The sequence below is a fragment of the Brachyistius frenatus genome, unplaced genomic scaffold, assembly GCF_029030835.1.
Source record: "Brachyistius frenatus isolate BFR_SWC_R1_liver_20210118 unplaced genomic scaffold, ASM2903083v1 Contig_30, whole genome shotgun sequence".
Classification (NCBI taxonomy): Eukaryota; Metazoa; Chordata; class Actinopteri; family Embiotocidae; genus Brachyistius; species Brachyistius frenatus.
The window spans coordinates 1,313,523-1,337,168 of record NW_027210629.1 but is presented as its reverse complement, the minus strand read 5'-3'; the positions used below and the strand labels follow the sequence as shown (position 1 = coordinate 1,337,168).

At 41.0% G+C, this 23,646-nt stretch overlaps 2 protein-coding genes across 11 annotated transcripts; one reads left to right on the top strand and one right to left on the bottom strand.

Annotated features, from left to right (window-relative positions):
- Positions 1 to 61: 61 nt before the first annotated feature.
- Positions 62 to 13,364, bottom strand: hnrnpk (heterogeneous nuclear ribonucleoprotein K). 6 transcript variants are annotated; one of them, XM_069699453.1, is made up of 17 exons: positions 13,295 to 13,364; positions 12,252 to 12,326; positions 11,963 to 12,126; positions 11,393 to 11,490; positions 11,070 to 11,126; positions 10,083 to 10,126; positions 8,497 to 8,569; positions 7,947 to 8,060; positions 7,353 to 7,481; positions 6,692 to 7,023; positions 6,066 to 6,113; positions 4,513 to 4,552; positions 3,684 to 3,699; positions 3,195 to 3,227; positions 2,956 to 3,023; positions 2,256 to 2,425; positions 62 to 1,252 (listed from the first exon to the last, which is right to left on the bottom strand). In XM_069699453.1, the coding sequence occupies exons 3-17, from the start codon at positions 12,018 to 12,020 to the stop codon at positions 1,222 to 1,224; spliced, it is 1,311 nt and encodes a 436-aa protein (XP_069555554.1). In that variant the 5' UTR covers positions 12,021 to 12,126; positions 12,252 to 12,326; positions 13,295 to 13,364; the 3' UTR covers positions 62 to 1,221. The 6 variants fall into 6 exon arrangements, with proteins under 6 accessions (XP_069555554.1, XP_069555557.1, XP_069555558.1 ...); XM_069699456.1 differs by having other exon boundaries at positions 11,963 to 12,026; XM_069699457.1 differs by having other exon boundaries at positions 11,963 to 12,023.
- On the top strand, positions 12,320 to 22,691 carry rmi1 (RMI1, RecQ mediated genome instability 1, homolog (S. cerevisiae)). Of its 5 annotated transcripts, none has more exons than XM_069699451.1 (9): positions 12,320 to 12,767; positions 13,846 to 14,546; positions 15,834 to 15,944; positions 17,259 to 17,408; positions 18,610 to 18,680; positions 18,946 to 19,069; positions 19,297 to 19,381; positions 19,647 to 19,836; positions 20,348 to 22,691. In XM_069699451.1, exons 2-9 carry the CDS (start codon positions 14,385 to 14,387, stop codon positions 21,642 to 21,644), a joined length of 2,190 nt encoding a protein of 729 aa, XP_069555552.1. In that variant the 5' UTR covers positions 12,320 to 12,767; positions 13,846 to 14,384; the 3' UTR covers positions 21,645 to 22,691. The 5 variants fall into 5 exon arrangements, with proteins under 5 accessions (XP_069555552.1, XP_069555551.1, XP_069555550.1 ...); XM_069699450.1 differs by lacking the exon at positions 12,320 to 12,767 and adding an exon at positions 12,886 to 12,953; XM_069699449.1 differs by lacking the exon at positions 12,320 to 12,767 and adding an exon at positions 13,036 to 13,687.
- Positions 22,692 to 23,646: the final 955 nt, after the last annotated feature.

Sequence of the window (23,646 nt, the reverse complement as noted above, 5' to 3'; positions counted from 1 at the left end):
AAACTGACCCGGCTGTAAAACAAAAGGTTCAACGAGCACACTCATTAAACATTCAAAAAGCTTCAGTAAAAAGTGGCATCATCTTTATTTTTCTTACAGTTTAACAAGTCCACAGCATGGGGAGCAAACAAGTGAAGAGCACAGGAAATTGTTGGGACAAAAGAGATAAGTTCAATACCATTTGTCAAATCTCCAATAAAATGCCGTAACAAATTTCTAGCTACGTTTTACTTTTGCGAGGAGTTACTCAAGTGATTTAAATTTTGTTTCATCAAACAACTACCATACTCATACAAATTAGTCTGTATCTGGTGTCCACAAGTCCCAACTTAAAACATCCACAAAAATTTCTGAAGGGTGAAATTCCCGACAGCGCTTAAAAATAAAAGAAGCTTACATTCTGCATGTTGCACAGACTGATAATGTGGTACAACTGTGTGTGCAGGGACTGACATGGACAACAGAAAGCACACCAACCCACACATGCTGACATGCGCTCTCTCGCACACACACACACACGACAGATTTACACAGACACAAACTTGCACATAAAAAAAAAACCAACAAAGTCATAAAAAAAAAAAAACCATCAAAAAAATAAAGGTTATGTTTATTTTTGTCTGAGAAGTCTAAAGGATATTCTGATATACGAGTGTTAGAAAAAAAGAAAAATGTATCTGATAATCTAATGGACTACACTCTTATAAATGCAGAACATCTACATTTTCTTTTATGCACAGGAATGTTGGACATTTATTTTATTAAAAAATACAAAAATAAAATAAAAGAAAAAAAGACACCCACAATCCAGAATTATAGTCTGAAGGGGATGTGTTGGACAGGGACAGAAAGGTTGAGAGGGGAGGGGGGGAAGGGAAGGGTAAGGGGAGGGAGGGGGCAATCTGAGTCTGCTTCAATCTGAGCCTCCTGGGTCTACAGCAAATGACCAGAGTACTGCTTCACACTGAAATAAAAAGAGTGGAAAAATAAATAAAATGCACAGGAAGAAAAATGCAAATCACAAGCCCATGACAGCGTAGATATACAGCTATGCAACTGTGGGAGGATGGAGTCTTGGGAGGAAAATGCAGAGCGGGGAGAGAGACAGACAGCGAGTACGACACACAGGCAGGCAGAGGGAGAGAGGGCGAAGATGTGACAAGTGGCTGAAGGAGAGCGAGGAAGAGTAGGAGGAGGAGGAGGAGGAAAAGAGGGGTGTGGTTAGTCCTTGTGTCCAAGCAGGTGCAGCACACTGAAGGGGGAGGAGAGGAAGGAAGAGGGAGGCAAGGTTAGTTACCATGGCAACACTACACTACTCATGAGACAGGGCAAGCAGGTCTACAGCTGTAGTAGCATTAGGGCAAAGCTCAGATAGCATCAACAAGGAAGTAGTGTGTATTATACATGCCTACTGGTTGCCAAGGGAGACAGAAGAGGAGGAGCCTGTGCTATTTGGCAGACTGTGATTTGTTGTCGGTTGATCTAACTAAAAACAACAAAATCACTAGTCTTCCACACAGCAGCAGCCGGGGAAGAATCAATCCACTCCCTGCTTCACAGTGAAACGGCTTAGGTGGCATATAGACATTCTGTATTTTTTCCTTCTTATACCAATAATATTCAGTGGATAAATGTGACAATCAAAGACACATGTCAATCACATTGACCTTTTAAAAAAATAAAATGTTATGCAATGTATAACTTAAGTTTGCCTACTCCTTCAGAGCCATTTCATGTAAGAGGAAGGTTTGAACTAGTTACAGGTTGCATGGGGAAGAAAGGAAGGGGGTTAGTGAAGATGAGACAGCAGGCAACATAATTGCATAACCCAACAAAAAGTGGGCTAACGGGTATTAGGATGCAATTTCAAGAAAAAAATATTTATATAATTACAATCTCAACAAAAATCTACAATCTATTTAAATGCGGTTACATGGGTTGAACGAGAGATAAGGATAAAACACACATCTCTGAAGTACTTGTTCTTTTTTGCAAATGTTTATAAGACTACACTTTCTCATATGGTTGCATTAGAGAGTGTACTTTTAATTATGCAACCCTCATTGATGTAACAATGATCTGAGCTCAGGCCAGGTCACATACCCCATAGAACAATGTCAAAGGGTTTCAATTGAAGAATGGAAGTTAAGGGGCCTGATCAGCACAATTTGAAGAAATAAAATGCTCAACCAAGAGTTTGTACATCTAATAAGATGGAAATCAGTGGAATACAATGACACTATGTCAGAACTTGCCTGTTCTGTAGAAGATACTGGGCGTTCTGGATCTGATCCTGGGTGCCAGTAATGGTGATGATTCTGTCCTCAGAACCTTCCAGAGGTTCATCTATCTTGATGGAGGCCCCGGACTCATGGCGGATCTGTTTGATCCGCTGGCCTCCTTTACCAATGATAGAGCCAGCCAGCTGTTAGAGGGGTACCACGAAGAGAATGAGAGGGGTGGGGGAGAAAGAAAAAGGTTGACAGAGAAACAGTTTAGGCACTGGAATGCATGCGTGTAGCTTTAAAAAAAAAAAAAGTGGCAGGCAAACAATACCATTGTCAGATATGCATGTTTGAGAAAATTATTTTAATTTTTTTTTCTTTATGTCTTTTAACACAATTTGTAAATGTGAAAAGATGACTAATTTCTGAAAATGATTTTTTATTAATTACACCGAAACACTATGATCTCGTCTAGTGTGGAACAACACGACTTGCTGGTCTCTACAGCTAGAACACTGTACCAGTCAGTAGCTGCACACACAGTAGAATATGATACACAGACACGCACAACTAAATGTCATCTAAATGTCAAAGGATAAATGATGTGCGGATAACATGATCTCATACGGTAATGAAGGTTTTAGACGCATTTATGTTATAAGGGGATAGCTGAAGAAAACATCTTTTTTTGGTGTGCAAGTTTGTATTTATGTTACTGCCATTTACTCACATCTTTAGGGATCGTCACTTGTGTGGTAATGACAGGGCCGCCCATGTCATTATAGGAGCCACGTCCACCTGACGGCAGGAGGGACAGGAGAGGTGAAAACCAAAGCGGAAAGGGAGCGTGGAAACATTGGGCAAGTAAGTAGAGCCCTGAAAAAATCAATACTTGGCTGCCAACATTATAACACATGGCTCAGCAAAATTTGTCTAAATCTCACTGGTTGATGAAGCGTAGAGACTCACCTGACTGGTAGTTATCCCAGGAGGAACTGTTGTCTGAGCAGAAGAAACCAGACAGAACACTGACTCAGTGAAAAACACCAGGACAAGTTATCGCTGACATTTGTAAACACAAATTACCCACTTTAATACTAAACTCGCGTATACGAATGGTTATACATGTTAAAAAAGCGCCTCTGAAAAAAAATCTGTTGAATCACACATCAACTGTGTGCCATACTCAACATTCATAAACGGATATTTTAAGTAAAATGTCTTCAGCACAATATTGTTTCAAACCAACAACCCAAACACCTTAATGTTAGCTGAAAATGTATTTCAGCCAGTTTACTATTGTACACTTTGTTATTTTGCCCATTACAACATTTTTTTCAATAATAAAATACATAATGCTATAATATGTGGAAAAGAGCCTTGAGGCCTGTACAGCATATTACAACCTTTTAACCACATCCATATTTATCACAGAAAATTATGAGGCTTAACACTTACCATATCCTCCGCCACTCTGTAATAAAAAAATAGAAACACAGACGGGTTACATTCAGTACAACCGACTCCTTTCATCTTTCTAAAAAGATCCCGCATGAACGGATAGAGTATTGAAAGCATAAATGTATTGATAATGCAGCAGCCTCGTCCATGGAGTAGACTCAATTAAAAGCCACCCTGTTTTCATCCATAAGATAGACTCCTCCTCCTTCCCTCCATCCCCCTCCCGTCTTTCCTTGCATCTCCATCAGCCCCCATTTTCAGCTGCTATTCAGCTGCTGCTGTCACCAGGGCAACAAGCGATTCAGAAAGCTGTTGCTGAGCAACGGCAGGCAGTATCCTGCCAGCTCTCAGAGAGGGAGAGAGAAAAAGAGGGAGAGGGAGAGACCTTCCAGTCTGTCAACAAAGCATTATTAGTGCTTAGCAACCAACCATGGCCACCCCCACCCTCCCCACCCCCAACATCCTCTCTCTCCTTGCAGAAAAAACAGGCTGGCCATGAAAAGTACACAGTAAGAGGGCAATTACAGCTGATTATTATGGGGTGTCTCCGGCTGTGGTGATTATGGTCATTTGGTGGGATGGTTTACACCATGCCAAAACTAGTTTGAATCCGTGGCCATGGCTCAGATGAGTGGATGCACATGCATGTGCACGAGTGACCAGCTATGGTTGCACTGTCAATAAACCACTATTGTCATAGCAGGACAATGGACAATCACACCATATTGTCTGGTGCTAAGATCAACCAGTATGCTAGACTGAGGACACTGGCATCCAAGGAGATGCTAGTACCAGAGCTGCATGCATTTAGCAAAGGGTCACTAACCATGTTATCGCTATAGCGATCTGGTCTGCCTCTTCTGTCACTGGTGACGGGGAAGGGAAGGGAGGGGAAGGAGGGGGGAGGGGAGGGGAGGCAGAGAGATGTGGGTTGGGGTGGAAAGAAATAGAAAATGCTCAGAAAAAAAAAAAATGCTTGACAACATTCCAAAGAAAATTTCTGGTCTAGGTCAAACTGCACACACGCTGAGCAAGATTACAGTATAAACACATTTCCTCTCAGCCATCTTCCCACACAGTAACAGGAACAGCTCTGACAGTGTTATGGTGAGAGGAGTGACAGGTGGTGGTGATGATGATGATCAGAGCCAAGGGCTGCTGCTGCTCCCCTCCTAACCCCCCCACGACTGAGCTCAAATCAAGGAATTAGCTGAAGAAACGTGTTTGGATTTACTTGGTACTCTTGCTGTTCCTGAAGAACATACATGTTACTACCATGTCAAACTACAGTCTCTGCATAATCTATTGCCAGAAAAATATAAAATAATCAACAAATTATATCAAGGGTTTCTTACAAGGATACCCCGACATTGTTTTTCCTGAGAGAATCATCCATTTTCACTTTGATTTCCATCAATATCATTCAGATATGGACGACTGACACTAAGCCTAGGACATATCATGATAGCATTCTGGTTATGTAGAGTGCAAAAAAATTTCCCCTCGGGGATTAATAAAGTAACTACCTAACCAAAGGTTCCCATTTCAGTTTATTAACACCAAAATGATTGTTAGGCATTGATTGGTCTCTTTTTTTCAAACTGGACTAGAGAGGAAAAAAATGTAAAAGTCTGCCAAAATGTTACATATAAAATGTGCAGCCGTAACAATTGGAATAATTCTCTCTCCAATTACAAGCTAGCTTGTGAAAATATGGCGTTTTGCAGGGAACTCAAGTGAGCAATGTCAGCTTCACATCAGCACATGACCCTCATACACACCACCACAAATATAGTCACTCAAACATGGGAAATGTGGAGTGAATAACAGATTGGATGGGTTACTAACACAGGAAAGGAGGTTGTCATACAACATTACTGCCATTCAATACAAAGCACTCCAAATAAGTGGACTGCATAAGTGGCCTGAACAGGGGAATGGGGATCAGGGTAAGGGACTGTGGGACAGGGCACTACAAACAAACTGTAGCACAGTGGATGTAGGTATTAAGAGTTAAGGATATGACTGGAGGGCAACATTTTAATCAAGAGGGTTAGTTTCTTACAAGTTATTAGAAGAAGGGGATACCAGGCATATTAAAAAAAACAGCAACAATTAGGTAGAGAGACAGGAAATTGAGGGATGTGTAGGGATACCGCAACACATTATTAGTCAACTGCGGTCAAATCACTTGTCACATTTGTGAATGGAAATTCTACTGAAAGGGTAGGAAACAAAAAAGGAGGAACTTTTGCTTCAGTAAATTACAGAACACTTACCGATAGTGTGGCAAGTGCAGGTTAATACAAAACAACAGACAAAACAGAATGTCAAAGTATCCCTGTTAGGATTAGTTAGGGGATTTAGTCAGAAACTTACTTTGACCTGTCATCTGAGCCACGGTACGAGTCATAGTAACGATCATCTCTGTGGGCAAGATGGAGATGGGGGAAAAAAGACACAAACACACCCAGGCATACTGTGATGAGCACATACACTTAATGGAATGATAACCATAAATACCATTGTTTCAAAAAGCATGACACTAGATTACATGCAGAATACTGGAGTTTATCCTGTACGAGACAATATTAAAGGAAGTCTGGTGAATCTGGGAACACAAATGCACCTGAATGGAAAGTAAGCGCCTTTAAAGGGATTAAGCTTTCTATATACAGATACAGAAGAGAACAATGGCAAGTGCTCTAGGATAGGGATATCTAAAATCTCCAACACTTCAAAATCAAGAGGCTAGGAGTAAAAGGACTCTCAACTTCAAACAGGAGTGGGTTCATGCAGTCATTTGGCATTACAGTATTCAGTAAAACAATATTTACAAGGGTTTAACCGTACTAGGCAAATACAATACTCCAATTGTAATAAACTCAACTAAATGGACACACGTTGTGAAAAAAAAACACATTTGAGCACAAGAAAAAGAAAAAGCAAAGCAGGAGAGTGACAGAAGAGGCACAAACAGTACATTAGATGTGCTCATGTCTTACCCTCCTCTGTGTGGGTGTCCCATGGGCATGTTGCGTCCACGGCTGCTCCCCCTGCCAACCCTACCCGGGTGGGGTGGAGGAGGACCTCGGCGGGGGCTCATCTCTTCGTAATCCCGGCGGGAAGGAGGCATGGGTCCCCGTCCCCCTCTGCTCGAGGGCATTCGGTCAAACCCGCGGTCTCCACCGCTGGACCTGCCTCCGCGCATGGGGAAGCCTCCCATAAGTCTGCGGCCACCCCCCCTCTCCTCAAACATCATGGTAAAACCACCGTATTCATATGTTTCATCGTAGAAGTTAGGGTCGTAGGGCTGTGTGCGGCCCTTTATGGGAGCCTGAAAAATAAAGGAGGACAGATAAAGATATACTGACCTGTTCAAGAGAATATGAAATGCTTGTTTACAACACTTCAGGTAATAATGCACATCTAACAAAATTCCAACTGTAAAAAAAAAAAAAAAAAGGACTAAAAGGGCATTTCCAACAAAATTTTAATTCAGTTCAAGGATGTAATGCAGTTGTTTTGTTTGTTTTCACATTTGAGCATCTTGCACTCAAATATTTATAATTTCCAACCATCAATGTATCTTAAATGGCTTTAATACATTGTAGAAAGCCTGGCATACCACAGAAAAGCCTCACGAACACTGTAAAAGGTTCTTACTTCAGCGATGAGCTCCATCATCGTCTTGATACACTCCACCACCCGCTCCGTTTTACCGCCAACCAGCACTACGCGATCTGTCGACTGGGGACAGCACTCCTGAAACAGCTTGATGCTCGTCTTTGTGTTCTGGAGACACACAGACACAGGCACACATGAGTGGGCACAGAAGGAGAAAGAAAGCTACTGCATTATACACCATCTTATTTAATTGTAGAAATACAAACTACAACCATATAAAATCAAGGAATCACAGCTAGGTCATTTTACAGATATTTTTTATGGAATGATTTCACACACTTTCTACTATGAGAATCATAGTACATAGAGTACAGAAATCTACGTCAGAGAAATTAAATCAAATAAATAAAGATCGAGCAATTGAAAACAGATGTTTAACAAAAGGTAAAAATCGGATTCTGCCTGGGTACCTCCAGCTAAATTTAAACTAGTCATTTGAAGGAGTATATTCTTGTTACAATTGAAAGACTGGCAGCAACAGAAGACCGTGTGAGAATGCATACAGTTGCAACTGAATTAAACAGAAAAAAAAAAAAAAGGGGGACAGGACATCCATCCCCTGTGTAAACATACCTCTCGGAGCTCCTTGATCTTGGCTCCCTTCACTCCGATGATTGAGCCAGCCAGGCTCTGGTGGATCAGCAGACGCAGCTCACAGTCAAAGTCCATGCCATTGTACTGCTGGTACTGTAGGGGACATTTAGCATGTTTGTACCATGACACAACCTACTTTGTTCCCTAAAAAGACTCAAACTTAATATAGTAGGTATAAAAGATGCCAATGAGAACAGACTTCAGATAAAGGGCAGTATATACTATGCACTGTATGAATTGTTTTAGTCTCGGTGTCATTCTTCTTGTAACATTTTACACCAGGTCATAGTAGACAGAGGCAATAGTGTGATGCACAGCTTCAAACAGTCCACACAAAAGCAATCAAGACAGTCCAGTTTAACCCATGCAAATCACTGATTTGTAAATGAAGATGGGAGAAAATATCCAAGCTACAGGACAGCAAGCATATTTAATATCATTTGAAAGTTTCTCTGCAAAGCAATGTACAATTACAACAGATAGTTTGCTATTGTTAAAATTCAGAAAACAGAACAAAAAAAGTACTCACTTCTTCCAATGTTGGGATTATCTTCAGCAGGATTTCTCCAACGGTCTCAATGTCAGCACTGATGCTCAGGATGCTTCATATTTCATCCACCAATGACAAAACCGAGCACCATCACACAGAGAGGGTGGGGTTCAGGGTGCAAGCAAGGCATCCCAGAAGGAAGGGAACAACATGTCAGATCATAGAATTCAAAAACATCCCCTTTTCTATAAATAGTCAAACCCCATTAAAAGCTCTGAGACTGGCACAGCTAAATAAAATGCTGAGGTCCGGTGTTTTCTAAACTTTACAGGCTAGACTATTGATTTTAGACTGTGGCTGGCACCCAAACAATGCAATTAAATGATTTTTATTATTTGTTTTAACCAGAGAAAGGAAGTAAAGAGACAAAATTATAAAAGGACCCAAAGAAAAGTGACTGCATTTGGTGACCACTGAAGGGGCAAGACGGGGAGGGTGAAGTTTGAGGAAAATCTGGCAGGAATAAGCACCAATGGTGCCAGAGAGAACTCTATAGTCCTAGCATAGTTTGGTGGATGCACACCACAAAGACTTTGACCACAAGGGCCCCAAATAAGGAGCCAAAGAAAACTTTAAACGATCAGGGAAGACTGAGAGAATGAAAAAAAAAATTTGGGATCCCTTGCAAGATGTCATTTTTACTTTGACAGTGATTTTGATACTTAATTTGACCAACAAATTGTTATAAAAATGTTGTTGTCTGCACCCACCTAGTTACGTAATTAGATAAACACAATGAATTTACTGATAAGGAAAACTTAAGCACAGTTTGTATATGGAAGCAGAATGGTAGGTAGCTGAGGAGGAGTAACAGAGCAGATTATACCATGGTAAATGAAGTCTGCCACCACTCGAGTTGATGCTTTATAAGGGGATGGGGGATGCGATAAATATAAAACCAAAGGATGCAGAGATGAGTGGGACAGCGAAAGATATCCTGTACTTTCAATAGCTCCAGCAGTCAACCAAGTTCAGATGAAGCAGAAGACAGGAAACACACACACCACATGAATTTTAGCTTGCCTTTTGCGTTTCAGAATGGATGGACAATCTGAGCCTATCAATATAAGGAGGGCATCACAAGGAAAGAATGGGATGATGCGAAAAGCAAGTGAGCTTATGAAACTAACGAGAAAAAAAACAACAACACCAGTATATCCACTCTGAGGGGGGGAGGGAAGTGAAAACGCAGAAGATAAAGAGGACAGATGATCATCAATTAAAATAAATGTAAAAAAAAAAAAACAAACACGCAGATATTGCACAGATTATAGCAAAGATTTAAAAAGACAGTGGCAGATTGTGGAAAAATCCTGACAGCACCAGCCTAAGTTTCAATGCTGACGTGACTTTAAAAATGGCATATAGGATGTTCACATGGCTTTTACATGGCAGATTTGGACATGACCGCATTTAGGCATTTTGACTCAGGCTAATATACTGTGTGAACAGGTAGGTTAAAATACAGTGACTTTGACAGAGGCAGGATGACTATTTATTATTCATCTCTTCTTGTTTGTTTGACCTGTAGTCAGGCAGTGAGAGGGAGGAGCTTAGGGACATACCGCTCAGGCCCACTGCTGTCTGGGACTGACACACTGGCATTGAACTGGGCGTGGCATGGGCAGGGGCCAGGGCCATTCGAGCACAGATGTCAATCAAGTAAGGCGCCCATTTAGGGACAGGGCACGATTATGGGCAGGGCCAACCAGGGTGTCAGGTGGGCGGGCGCAGGAGGGGCCATCCAGAACATGGGCAACAGAGGAGGAAGTGGGCAAAAAAGTAAACAGTAAAATAATAAACAAGGGAGAGGGAAGAGGGAAGAGGAATACATTTTTAATATACAGGCTCTACACTGTTCAAATGTGACTTTAATTTGATTCTCTCAGAGATTGGTTTGTCAAAGAGAGAAAAGGAGAAAAGGTGACATTGGAAAATGGGTAATGGCATATTAAGAACATGAAGAGTTCAATGTTGGGGAATAAACCAGAGACAGTGAGAAAAGGGGGAAACAATTTGTGGAGGGCTAGAGAAAGAGGCATTGACATTGACTGAATTAAGATTTGGCCAGTTTGCCTTAACAATTACAAAAAAATTAAAATGTTAGCTTGCGCATCAGGTGACCTCATGAACTCAGCACTGTGCCCATAAATTCAAATTAACAGGAGCGTCAGTGTTGCCCCAACAGCAGTGTTACTATAAATTACCATTATATAGAAACAAATGGACATGGAATTGGGCTTTTGTGCCTCGGGCTGGTTAGCTGAGACAATCACGTAATGTTCATGCGAAAAAAAGATAAAGCCAACCCCAAGGGTTTGTCGGAAGATCTCATGAACAGAAGACTAATAACACAGGCATTAGCTAACGACACCTCTTATTTACACGGAAGAAAATACTTACTACCACAATAAGTTTTAATCAGTTATCAAGGGTAAATGTAAGAAAACAGCTGTCCTATAGAGAAGGCTGGCTAGGTTTGAGAGGCGAGTAGAGAGAAAATTAAAGAAAACAAAATAGAAATTCAGCGTGTATAAAATAGAGGTACTCACGTCTGTACGGAGGGCTTTGATGTTTTTGCCACCCTTCCCAATTACAGCTCCTGCATTCTAGAAATACAAAGAATACTTATAAAATCTGGAAATATAACAAAAATGTCAGAAATGTGAACTACGGTGCTGCAATTAACAGACTAGATGCGCGTGGAAATTAACATTCAACAAGGCAGAAATGTGATCATGGCATAAAAAAATAAATAAAATTTAAAAAAAAATGGGAGAATAAATTGGCAGTCCTGCTGAAGAAGGAGACAAAAATATAAATAATCACATAAGGGTTTGACATGAAACGTGAAATGAAAGGGGAGTTGATTTACTTTGCTCTGCAGGAGGATGCGAAGCTCAACCAGCTCATCGGAGTTCCTGGAGCGCTTGAATGATTTCTGCTCATCTGCATCCTCAGCAGGGCGCTTACCTGGCATAAGGAGATAAAAAAAAAAAAAACACCCTGAAAACGCCGCACACACACAACCTTCAGCAGAATCAAATTCAATTACCAATAAGACCACAGAAAAGAGTGAATCTCAGAATCGCAAGACTTAAAGCTCTGTTCTCATATAATAGGATACAAATAAAAAATAAATCACTGTGCTAAATTAGGAGATTTTTTTTTTTTTTTTTAATTGTTTAAAACAAGAACACAGTTTTGTGAGATCATATATGAATTTATGGGTCCTTAACAGTTGGACACAAATTCTTGATACAAACAGATACCCGGTAAAATATTTGAACTCATACATATCTTGCACTAGTCTCCCAAACTATAGCTTTGGGTAAACACCACAACCAGAAGGCAATCCTTTCATTACATACCACAAACAGATTTGTCAAAGCGGTCAATAAACAGATACATCTTCACAACATTACCAAGATTATATGACGTATACCGTTAGTCTCTGTGTTGCTGAATGAAGTCTCTTCTTGCTGATCAATTTCCGTCTCCATGGTCTTCTGACACAAAAAGAAAAGAGGTGAGCACCTCAGTCAGGGATACAGGTGGCAGAAGCAGGGAGCGAGAAGCAGAAAACTGGCCCCTGTGAGCGCTGGTTGTCTGTCGGCATTGTAATAGCAAGGGGAAAAAAATAAATTAGACAATTCAAGAGGTTTGACCGAGATCCATCTTTTTTAAGAAACGGGGAATGAAATGGAAGAAACTGGCAGAAACACAAGACTTACCGATATTTATTACAGGGGACAAGGGCGTGTTGATAGGCGGATCTAAATAAGAAAGGACCAAACAGCTCCTGCGACCTGTCGGGGGAGGGAGAGGCTACTTTAAATACTGGAAAGAGCTCGGTGACAGCAAAGTTTGAGAAGCACCATCCACGATCACACACATTTTGATTTAATAGCTGGGTTTGAATCGCTGTTGGCTGCTGCGGGATTTATGAGCGCCTCATCAGCGGGCACTCAAAAGACCAAATGTTATTTTGAAGAGACACTATTGTCGTTGTAATTTTTTTTATCAGTCGCCACACGGGAAGATTGATTGGCCCGGGGAAGTGGAAGCATTTCGCCAGGTTTCAGGATGAAAGAAGAGTCCCCGTTACCACGGCCATGTAAACCGGGGGAGGCGAGGCGATCAATGACGAATAATAATCCCAGCATAGCATTAATAGTCATCGAGCTACCGAAGGACACAGCCGACTCTCAATCTGAAGCACTGCGCGGTTTTAATTCCCACACCAGAGAGTAAGTAGTTAAAACGACAAGAGTTGTTTTGACGGCTCAGCTGAAGCCGACTTGGCGACCACGACCGAGCCGCGGTTAACGTTAGCTTACCGGCGCAGCTGACTAGCCTGGAGGGAAACGCGTTTAGCTTCTTGGCGTAAACTTCCAACGAGATATTTCACTAAACGTAGATGTGAAACACCTGAAGTAAGTTGCATGCGCCTGTACGATAATCGTGATCTGCCACCGGTGGGTTGATACAAATATTTCCAATCGATCAATACAAAAAAAAAAAAAAAAAAAAAAAAGATCAGCCCGAGCTTCTCGAGCTAACAGCTAGCGACGTTCGCCATATTGCCTTCATTTTCGGTTGAGCTGGACGAGGCCAGCTAGTCGGGCAGCATCACAAAATAAAGGAATTAAGCGACGACTGAAAGTATATTAAAGACGTATTTCTTCTTTTTTTTTTAAGTGTCAGTGCACTCCCGCTACACTGGGCCCGAAAATAAGACACATAAAAGGGAGGGAAATATCGTCAAAACACTGACCTGCACCGAAACGCCTCGCTAGTCCCCCTTTCCTTTTCTACCGAACCTGGAAATATACGAGACGGGATCGAATACTGAGCGCTCATTGGTTCAGTGGGAAGCCAATCTAACGTGAGACGATTCTAATTGGCTGGAGGAGACGTCAATCATCGGAATTGAGGCGTTTCCAAAGCGGTACACAACGCCCTGCTTCCGGGTGCGGATCCGCAATTTACAGCGGAAGTTCAGATAATTCTGTCGGCAAAGTACTGCGGCGCTAATATTTATGGTTTCTAAGGAGTTTCACGTCACGGTTGTTTGGTTTAAGACCTTATGCTGTACGTAAAGCGCTTTTGTGGCTTTGTTCTGTGGACTCAAAGCTTAAGTTACAGTCGCTTTAAAACAATAAATTAGGTAAGTCTACTTTGGCGCCTCGGCTACTTGACAGAATACTTGATGCTGCCTCGATGCTTTTCTCGGGTAACCTCAATCAAAACGCTTAATTAGTTTTTATAATACGCATGCCATCACTACCTGCATTTCTCACAAGCTCTCCCTGTCTCTCTTTTCAGTAACCATACATAATCAAGCGCAAAGACACAGCATTAATGTTGATATGACCTCAGAGATAATAACAGAGCAAATGTTCCCACGTTAAGAACAGTCTAATCTCTTAATGGTGACCACAAGTGGTTTTTGGTTTTAGAGAGAGAAGATGACCCCTTAACACAGAAGCCCCATTTAAGCCGAGGGATTTTTATGTCATGTAGTAATTAAATGTAGCATTTGAACCTGTTCTTGCACATGCAAGAGAGTGAAATAATAAAATGTATTTGTCAGTGCCAAACCTTTTTAGAAAGTTGTCATTGCGGTTGTATGCGGGGACTTCTTAGTTTGTAGAAACTAACAAAAAAAAAAAAAGAGAAAAGTAATTACCGGTAAATGCAGTTAAATATGAATAACTGTAGTTAAAAAGCACTTATTTGGCTGCAGCAGCTTTAAGGTGACCTCACTTACCAAAAGCCAGAGTTGTGTGCCTGTATATACTAGCAGATAACAGTGGAAAATGTAGCAGAAAGTGGCCTAGATTGAATACAAACCAAGGAAGAGGATGGCCCCTGAGATCCAGGCAGTGGTACGCTCCACCCAGGCCTGGCTGCAGTCGTCCTGGCATGTCCAGGTGCCCTTTGCCTGGCTGGAAGCCTGCGTGGTGTGGCTACAAGAAGAGGCAGGAGGAGCAGCGCATCTGTCACAGCAGCAAATCAACCAACAGGTAGGCAGGATGTGTGGCTGTCTGAGTGAAATGATCACACTTAATGTTGACAAAAACCTTGAGTAAAGTTCCATTAGCCAGCTGATTGTGGAGCTTTCTCCCACACGGCCTTTCTTAGTGGATGGAGTTGGCTCAATTGTCATGGAGGTCCCTCAGTGACTATTATAACATGAGTTGTATGATCAAAAGTTGTCATATATGAGGAGGGGAGATGGTTACCCCTGTGTCGATTCAAAGTTTGGCTTTGTGGACATGTGATGGACAATTTTTACAACTGATTTTGATCATAATTAAAAAATTATTCATAAGAAGTAACCCATTAAACTGAATAAGCTCTTTGACACAGCATATGTTTTTTTTCTTGTATGTAGTGAAATTGACATATCCTTGCAGGATAATGCACTAATATGCAGCACACAGAAAATCAATACTCATTGAACCTTACAGAGTGTATGAATAACAAAAGCCCAAGGCCATGTCTACCTCTATTACAGTCATCTGAGAACGAGATGATCATGTTAGAATAGGTTGTGATCAGCAAAAGTGGGCGATTGAAGAGTAAAAGAACACCTCCTGGTCTGACAGATCCTGGTATCTGTTGGTACATGCTGATAGCAGGACACAATTTTAGTGTAAACAGCATGAATCCATCCTGCCTAGTGTCAACTGTACCAGTTGGTGGTGGCGTCATGTGGGGTATGTTTTCCTGCATTGACGCATCATTTGTACACCACAGTGTACCGAAATATTGTTGCTGAACAGCTGTGGCCAAAGTCTTTATCTTTTTTCAAATGGATACTTGAGAAGGATAATGCTCCATTTCTTAAGGCACAGATCACCTGGCCCCATGGCTTCAGCAACATGACTGTGGTACTGGTTCATTCATTCATGTGGCCCACATGGTCCCTACAGAAAAGTGTTTAAATGATGGGGATAAGCAAGAGATAAGAGATGAAAAATCTGCAGGGACTTAATGTCACTACTGAGTCGTGACGCCTCTAAATCCCTGTAACGTCTCTCTTTGTTGAATCATTTCTTTGAGGAACTTTTCTGATGGAAAAAGGTTAAAAAAAAAAAAAAAAGCAACCTCAAAAGAGGTTGCTTTTTTAGTGTGTTATAAAAAAGGTGGCCAAACACGTCATGTCAAGTGAATGTAATTAATTCTTTGTCATGTCACAGAAGGTTAAATATAAGTGTCATAAAATTACAGAAAGAGCTTGCTGTAAGTGACAAAATTGGTAACAGCCTAAAACATCATGTGCCTCATTGCATGATGGGAAATTGTAGGTGCTGGACCAGTGGCTGTTGACAGACCTGAGAGACCTGGACTACCGTGTTCTCCCTGATGGGCTCGCGCAGGCCCAGAAGACGGAGCTCAGCGGCACCTTCTGCGTCCAGGTACAAGCTTGTTGATCATATATTTCATCTTTCATAATGTTTATTCTAAGGATTATGTTATGGGCCATTCTTATTTATCAGGGGAAACTAAAGTATGATATAAATTAGCCAGAGGTGGCATAGAAAGCGAATTTTGGCTAGATATTAAAAAGCATGATTAAAAATCCCAACATGTATAACATAAGACTGACATGTACGTACAGCTAACAGCATGCTGAGACTATATATGCACATGCAGCAGAACATAGAGAGGACGGTGGGGAAAAGACCAATTTACATGTAAAAACAACAACAGATGCAAAACCACATTAACGGCCCCATATTTTACACTTTTCTTGTGTATTATTTGCAGTTTTGAGTATCCACAGGAAGATATTTTTGTGGTTTTAAGTATCAAAAACCTCTCAGTTTAGTTTTACATCTGTTCTCTGAAGCTTCTCTCTGGAACTCCACCAAGAACGGGCAGTTTTGTGTCTGCGTATTCGTCAACTCTCTCCTGTAATTGTCGGACTCTTTTCTGAGCAACCAATGCCCAGGAGGAGGTTTTGTTCAGTCTTGTAGCTCGCTAGCTTCACAATGGAATAGCAGATTAAATGTTGGACAGTGGTGCTGTGAGTTTGTGACATCACAAACATATGGACGTCCAAACAGCTCATTTGCTCAATACGGGCTGTGTGGATATCTCTGTGGACTGAGTGCTTTGACACTTTCACAGTATTTATATAGAGCCGTAGACCAGCTTCATAATCCAAAAAGAAATGACAATCTGAATTTATACAACGTTGGACCTTTAAAGTAATTACACTGCAGTTCACATTAAGTGAAGAAATTATTTAAATGTTCCTACTGCATTTATTTTTTGGAGTTGTTATTTCAGAAGGCTCTTGTGTTTGTGTGTAAATTATGTTTTATTGGATCATAGAAAATATTTGGTTAATTTTTGCTTAATATTATCGCTGCATTAGATATTTCCTGTTCATGTTGTCATGCTTGGTGTGTTCGTTTGTGTGATGCCGAAGATCACAGCAAGCTGTTGAAGCAAAAATAGGGTTGTTGTGGAATTCAAGGAAAAGAGTTGATTGGTGTACAGTTGGAGGCCATATTATAACGAAGCGCCGCTGGATTCCAGTTTTCCTAGATTGTAATTGGAAACACAGCTGAAAATCTTTGAGCAGATTGTTAGTTTTATTAGCAGTTCACAATATATCAATTTTACTGTAATGGGACTACAATCTGTCAAATGTTGCACAAAATGTTTAAGTAAATAATATTATGGCAAAAAGGAATATAATCAAAGGTCCCACTCTGTTTTAGGTTGACTCATTACTGGACATCGGTCAGCCTGCATATGGTCAGCTACAGAAATTGAGGGGCACAGATTGTGCCGACAACGAGGTGTCTGCTGTCACACAGACCACCCAGAGGCCCTGGGAAGCCAGACCAACCCGTATGCTACTACTGCAGGTCAGAGGGATTTTTGAACTATAGTTGGGGGGGGGGGGGGAATATAAATCTCCCTTGAATTTTTATGTTGTGCTTTTGAAACTGTTGCACCGGCGGACCGAACAGTTACCTTCAAAAGCAGGACAGTTGTCTCCGTTTCAACTAAGAAAACCAGATCAGTGTAACACCAGGTAGCCAAAAACTTCTAACCCCGATACAGTTCATTTTCAAAACACAAATGTGTAATTGCCTTTAATTAGTATGTTTGGGTGTGTATTTTGATGTAGTGGCTTTTGCATAAACAACTATTTTGTGTGTTTGTATCTATATGCCTATATGTATATTAGTACAGACTTTTCCTACCATGTGTGTATTGTCTCTTTGTTCAAAGTTACCTGTAGAGATGGTTGTTGAGAAGAACTCTTGTTAAGGACGGAGCTGTATGATTATTTTGTTACTAAAATTTTTTTTACCATTAGTCTGGAAGCAAAATTCTTTACAGCACGATTTCACATTACACATGAACTAGTCTTGACTACAGTGTTACACTATTTAATCTGTAACTAGGCTGTAGCTTTGTGTGTTTCCTGATGCAGACTTCTGCTTCTTATCCGCACTGAATAGAGTGGACAGGTGCAATCAGTGAGAGAATATAAAGGAGTACATTGCAGGAATATACGAGACAGACTGCAATTTTCACCTTAAGTAATACACTTGTCAATGCTCTGTGGTCTTTCAAGAATAGTGCTGGTGTTGCTTAGAAACGTTGCAGTGGCTTTCTCAACGTGTTTTTTTTTTTTTCTTTCTCCATTTCTCAGAACATTTTGAGTAAGTGCCACAATTCTAGGAGTCATGGGACACAAAGACTTATGGTAGTAAAACAATTGTGGTGGCATCACTGCCTAAAGGTGGGCTTTTAAAGCAGAAAAGAGCTAGTGTATATAATAAAATAGAAAAACAATTATTTCCAAACAGTTTATGTTTAAATCTGTAGTCAAATGTTGTAAAGTATTACAGCTACCCAACGTAGTGTGTCTTTACATAGAAAGTTTGTAATCGATAAAAAGAACTGTCTTATGATTCGTTTTTTCTTCTTTAAAGAGTTCAGAGAAACACACCGAGGGGAGCAATAATTTATTTTGCAGTGTTTTGTGAATACAAATCTGTATTCATTTCATAATTTCATTGTGTCCTGGTCAAACACGTTTTCTCTGTTGTACAGGTGACGGACGGAATCCAGAGCTTGGAGGCCATGGAGTACGAGTCTATTCCTGCACTCAGCACAGCACTGAGGTTAATACGGATCAATCTGTAAAACATTTAAAAGCACTGCGATGTATTTGTGCTGCTAACTATCCAAGAAGATGAACCATGCAAGAGTAAAACTGTACGTCTTTTTAACAACTGGGCCTCCAGTGATTAACAGGAACGTACAGTCATGGATTCAAGCTAATTTGAGAGAAAAAGAGGGACTACTGCTATTTCTCATTAAGTGAAGAAACACAAATGATTTTTATACAGCTTGATAATTTTCTTAAATTGTTGTTTACCCGCTCAGGCCTGGTGCGAAGCTGCAGTTGCATGGACGGATGGTTTGCAGACTTGGTATGTTGCTGCTGGGGCCGTCCAACATCAAGATCCTGGGTGGTGAGGTGGAGGACTTGGTGGACAGAAACAACCAGGTAAACTATAACCAATCCATGTTTGTTTTCTTTATTTTTGATCCAGATTTCGTGTGAATATTATTTGGAGCCTGTAACCTGTTGATCTGTGTTTCTGATTAACGTAAAACTGCATTGAAAGTGTTGTAGGTCAGTTACTGTTTAAAGCAAGAACAAAGACCTACTGAGCTTCATATAGCGGTGGAAAAGATGCAATGATTTAAACAGATCCGGTGGTTGATTGACAGGGCAGGGCGCTGTGTCGGACACTGGGACTTCCTGAGGAGGAGCAGCAGCAGGAGGGGGAGGAGGCCCCACTAGAACCAAGACAAGGTATATTCACGAGAAGTTGTGTGTTTTTACCGGTAAATCAGGTGCGACAAAAAATAGTATGAAATACGTACAGTACGACACCACAGCAGCTTGGTTTGATTTGAAATTTTGAGCTTTGTCAAATAAGGCTTGTTTATAAATGTTCACTATATTGTGTGTAATTTGGATTGACACAAATCACTTGTCCGCTAATCAATCACATTTCACACATTCACCCACCCATTACAGAATTTAACACATTTTTTGATGCTATTTTCTTCCTCAGGTAACCAGGAAGTGGAGGACTCGGAGCTTGATGACGCAGAGTTGTTGGCCAGTCTGGAGGCCCAGGAGGAGGTCGAAATGCTTCAGGTTGGACCATCTGCAGACAGCGGCTACGAGACACTGCGTGAGGCCCCGACTCCGTCGTCAAGAAGCTCCTCCGTCAGGGGCCTTGTCTCAACAGCCTCATCCAGGTGGGTGGTTAACTACGCGATGTCGCTTTAATGCTGGAACTCCTCACTTTACACTGTCAGGCAAATATATCTCGACATTTCTCAGAAAAGAAATACTTAAGAAGGCATTTAACACATTTGTTCTAAAACCTATTGACAAACTTTCTGTGATTGTTGGTGTTGCTGTCTATATCTCTGCCTGCTGTCCTGGTGTCACTGTTCATTTACAGCCAGTGACGACAACAATGTTTTTTTAACAAATACTTATTATAAACATACTGTTATATAACTGCTGATGAAGAAAATTATTGATTTGAAGGATAACACAGTCCACAAATTATAACATAAAATGTAAAAAGCTGTGTGGTGTCAGATTATGGAGGCTGCAATCAAAGACAAGACTGCATGCTTTTCTTGATTGTCTTGAGGTGTAACACCACATTTGAATCTGTTTATCTAACATTACCCCTGGGACAATAAGGTCATTAACCCTGATGGCTTAAATCCAACATAATTGGCTGGTGTCTTTCAGAAGTGAAACATCCACCTACTCGCACAGAAGTGGTTTGACCCAGAGCAGCAGAGGTTCAGTCCAAGGTCGTCACGACGGTGACGAACGAGAAGGTGACTTGTTAACCCCTGAAGTGATTGATCAAGCCATTCAGGATCACAGCATGGCAGATGAAGACTTTCCTGATGAAGACTTTGATGATCTTCCCCTGGATGAGTTGGACGCTGTGTTTTTTCAAGAAAGTGTAAATGTCATTGACAGCAGTCACAGAAGTTTGCCACAGAGCAGCAACAGAGTAACAGGGAATTTTAACAGTTTGGACAGAGCGACAAAACCCCAAATTGCTCAGTTTGAATCATCTTCTTTGAGCGGCTCTGGGTCTCGACTTGGGTCCAGCAACACCAGAGTCACCACACAGAAAAGAGACTATCAGGGATTCACCAGAGAAGCTTCAGGGCAGCTATACACAGCGACTTCCAAACCCATAATCTCCCCAGCAGCTTCAAAGCCATCCCATGAATTAGAATTAGTCACTAATGATGAAAGGGATTTTATGGATGAGGCCTTATACTGCTTTTTTGAAGAAGCAGAAGCATATGGAGCACAAACTGAAAAGACTAAAGGACCAAATCAGCCGCCTGTTCAACAAGGACCTAGTAAAGACAGAGAGAGCGCTACCTACGAAAAAGGAACTTCAGGCTCTGGTTGCAGACTTACCAGCAGATCATCAAGAACGGTTAACGATGGATGTTTTATGACGACAGAGCATGCATTTGGCAGTTCACTTGGCACTCCTCAGGTGCAAAGTTACACCTCAAGCACTGCACTATCCTCTAAAAAAGATCCACAGAGTGACAGCACAGTCCCTGCCGTCACCCTGACCTCTCCACCCTTTACATACTTGTGCCTACTAGAAGAGTTGATGTCCAAACCACACCCCCCCACTACCGAGATCCATGTCAAAGCTTTTATTGTGACTCTCTTGGGGAAACTGAGCAGCAGCGACGGTATTTGGCGTGTCTGTGCCACTATATCTGATGGAACCGGTTACCTGGAAGTGGAGTTGTCCGATGAGGTTTTGACGGGCCTGCTGGGCTTCTCAGTGGCAGAGAAGGGGGCTCTGAAGCGTGACCCGACCCGCAGAGGAGAGCTGGATGCTGGGATGAGGAGATGTCAGGAGGAGCTGGTGGACATGTGCTGTATTATGACCATTGTGGTCGAACAAGAGGGCAGGAAAGCTGTGGTGACCAAGGCAGACCCCGTCAGTGAGATAGTACTGCAGAGGCTGGAGCAGAGGGTGAGAGACAGAAGAAAATAAACATAGAGGAGAGGTTGAAGGGATGTGGATGATAATGAGAACATTATAGGCAACGGAAAAAGTTTATTGCCCTTAAGCAGTGATAAAAACTGCCAACAAAAGTGAGGCAAATGAAACATTACACGGCTACATTAAAAGTTTCCTTTCATGTAATGAACAAAGGTGTTTTTTTTGGATTGGTAATCGACATGCCTTCTGCTTCAGATTTGGAGAGCAGAAGGTGTGAACTGGATGTCTGATGATCCGCAAGCAGTGTGTTGCAATGCATCCCATCTGCTATATGTGAATGTGACATTCTATCATTTGTCGTTGGAGGATTTCATTCATCTATTCATTGCCCTATTTTCTTATTGAAATACCCTTTGATACTCGAGAGTCAAGTAAATTGAATAATAATAAAAAAAAGGAGGATTCAAATCTACTTCATATTAATAAATATTAAATATTAGTTATCCACATATTTGGTCAGACAATCCAGAGTTGAGCATCCCAAATTTTATGCTAATATTGAACACTGTGAAGAGAAGAGTGAGGCATGAGAGAAGGAAGTGAGGTGTTCATATTCTGATTGTGGTAATGAATTGCCACCCTTTGCATTCATTCAGTACAACCATTACTTCTGACTGAAAAGTGATTGAATAGCCAAAGGCAGCGTGGGTCTTTAATAAACTCCGTCAGAGGAGAATGAGAGGAAAGGAAGATAAAGGAGAGGCCATGAGCTTTGATTATTTCTGTTCATTATTGAGTCTCATCTGTTGTTTTTTTTTCTTTGATAAACACAAATTTAATGCTTACCCTGTATTTACTGTTTATTGTAATAACATTTCTGTGAAGATTGTCAAATTTTCTTTCACTTTTTGACTAATAAACTGAATGTGAGCTTCTTACCAAATTTATCTTCCAATTTTGCCTTGTCAAATGAGTGTATTCCTCGAAATTAGATAAATAACAGGACAAACCTTTTTTTTTTTTTTTTTTTAATGTTTATTTAGTCTGCATAAGTTTTAATAAACATGCCCCTTTAGGATACGCACTGCTTAAGTACACATAATAGTAATTAAAAGTATCCGTATAGTATTGTATGATCTTGTAGCTGTACAGAGGTTTTGGAAACTTCTCTCTCGGCTGAAACATCTCCACAATTTGTTCAATACAAATCACTGTGTGTCTTGTATGCCATCATACAGTGTATTTAAGATGACAGTTTCTCATACTTCAGTGTCTGTTGTGTGGTAATGAGCCAAACACAAGCTACTAAAGGTACCACGGTAAATATATATTAGTCTGTTTGAGTGCTTATATTTGTGTGTTTTTGTGCAGGAGGGCAAATTCATGTATCCATCTATGCTATTGTCTTGTGTGTGATCTTCCATTCAGGTAGCTGGTCTCGGTTCGTTCATTAAGGGCTAATTAGGTTGAACGTCTAAATCAGGACCCTGCTATGCATGTTGATAGCCTGTTATGTGCTAATGAAGGTGGATACAGTGGACGGGCGGGCAAAGAAGGGGAAAGATGCAACCCATAGGGAGATACAAGTGGACTAACTATTGGGCAACAGAGTAAATCAAATGAAAAGGGTGCTGTTTCAGTGCGGATGGAATTGATGCTGCAGTTAGACCTTCCTTCATACAGTATCTTCGGTCTCTATATGGTGAGACCCTAGTGTAGCTGTTGTCACGTTTGACAAAAAACATTTCCTAAGTTTGTTTACTTTGTTGTTTCTGTTTCATCCCTGTTTGTATGCATCCAGGAGACTGATGCAGAAGCCAAGGTGAAAGTGTCATTCTTCGTAAAGAGGTGTTTCCGATTTATTTTTGTCAGCACAAGTTGTGTGTTGAATGTCAGCTGAATATGATGGTATATAATGTAAAATCTAATGCAAGCTTTTACAAAATGAAAATCCATGTTCAAATTAACAAGGCTTTAAATATTTACAAATGAAAATCATGTGATATGATGAATAGCTCCACAACAGCAACGACTAAATGCACGCGGTGATCCG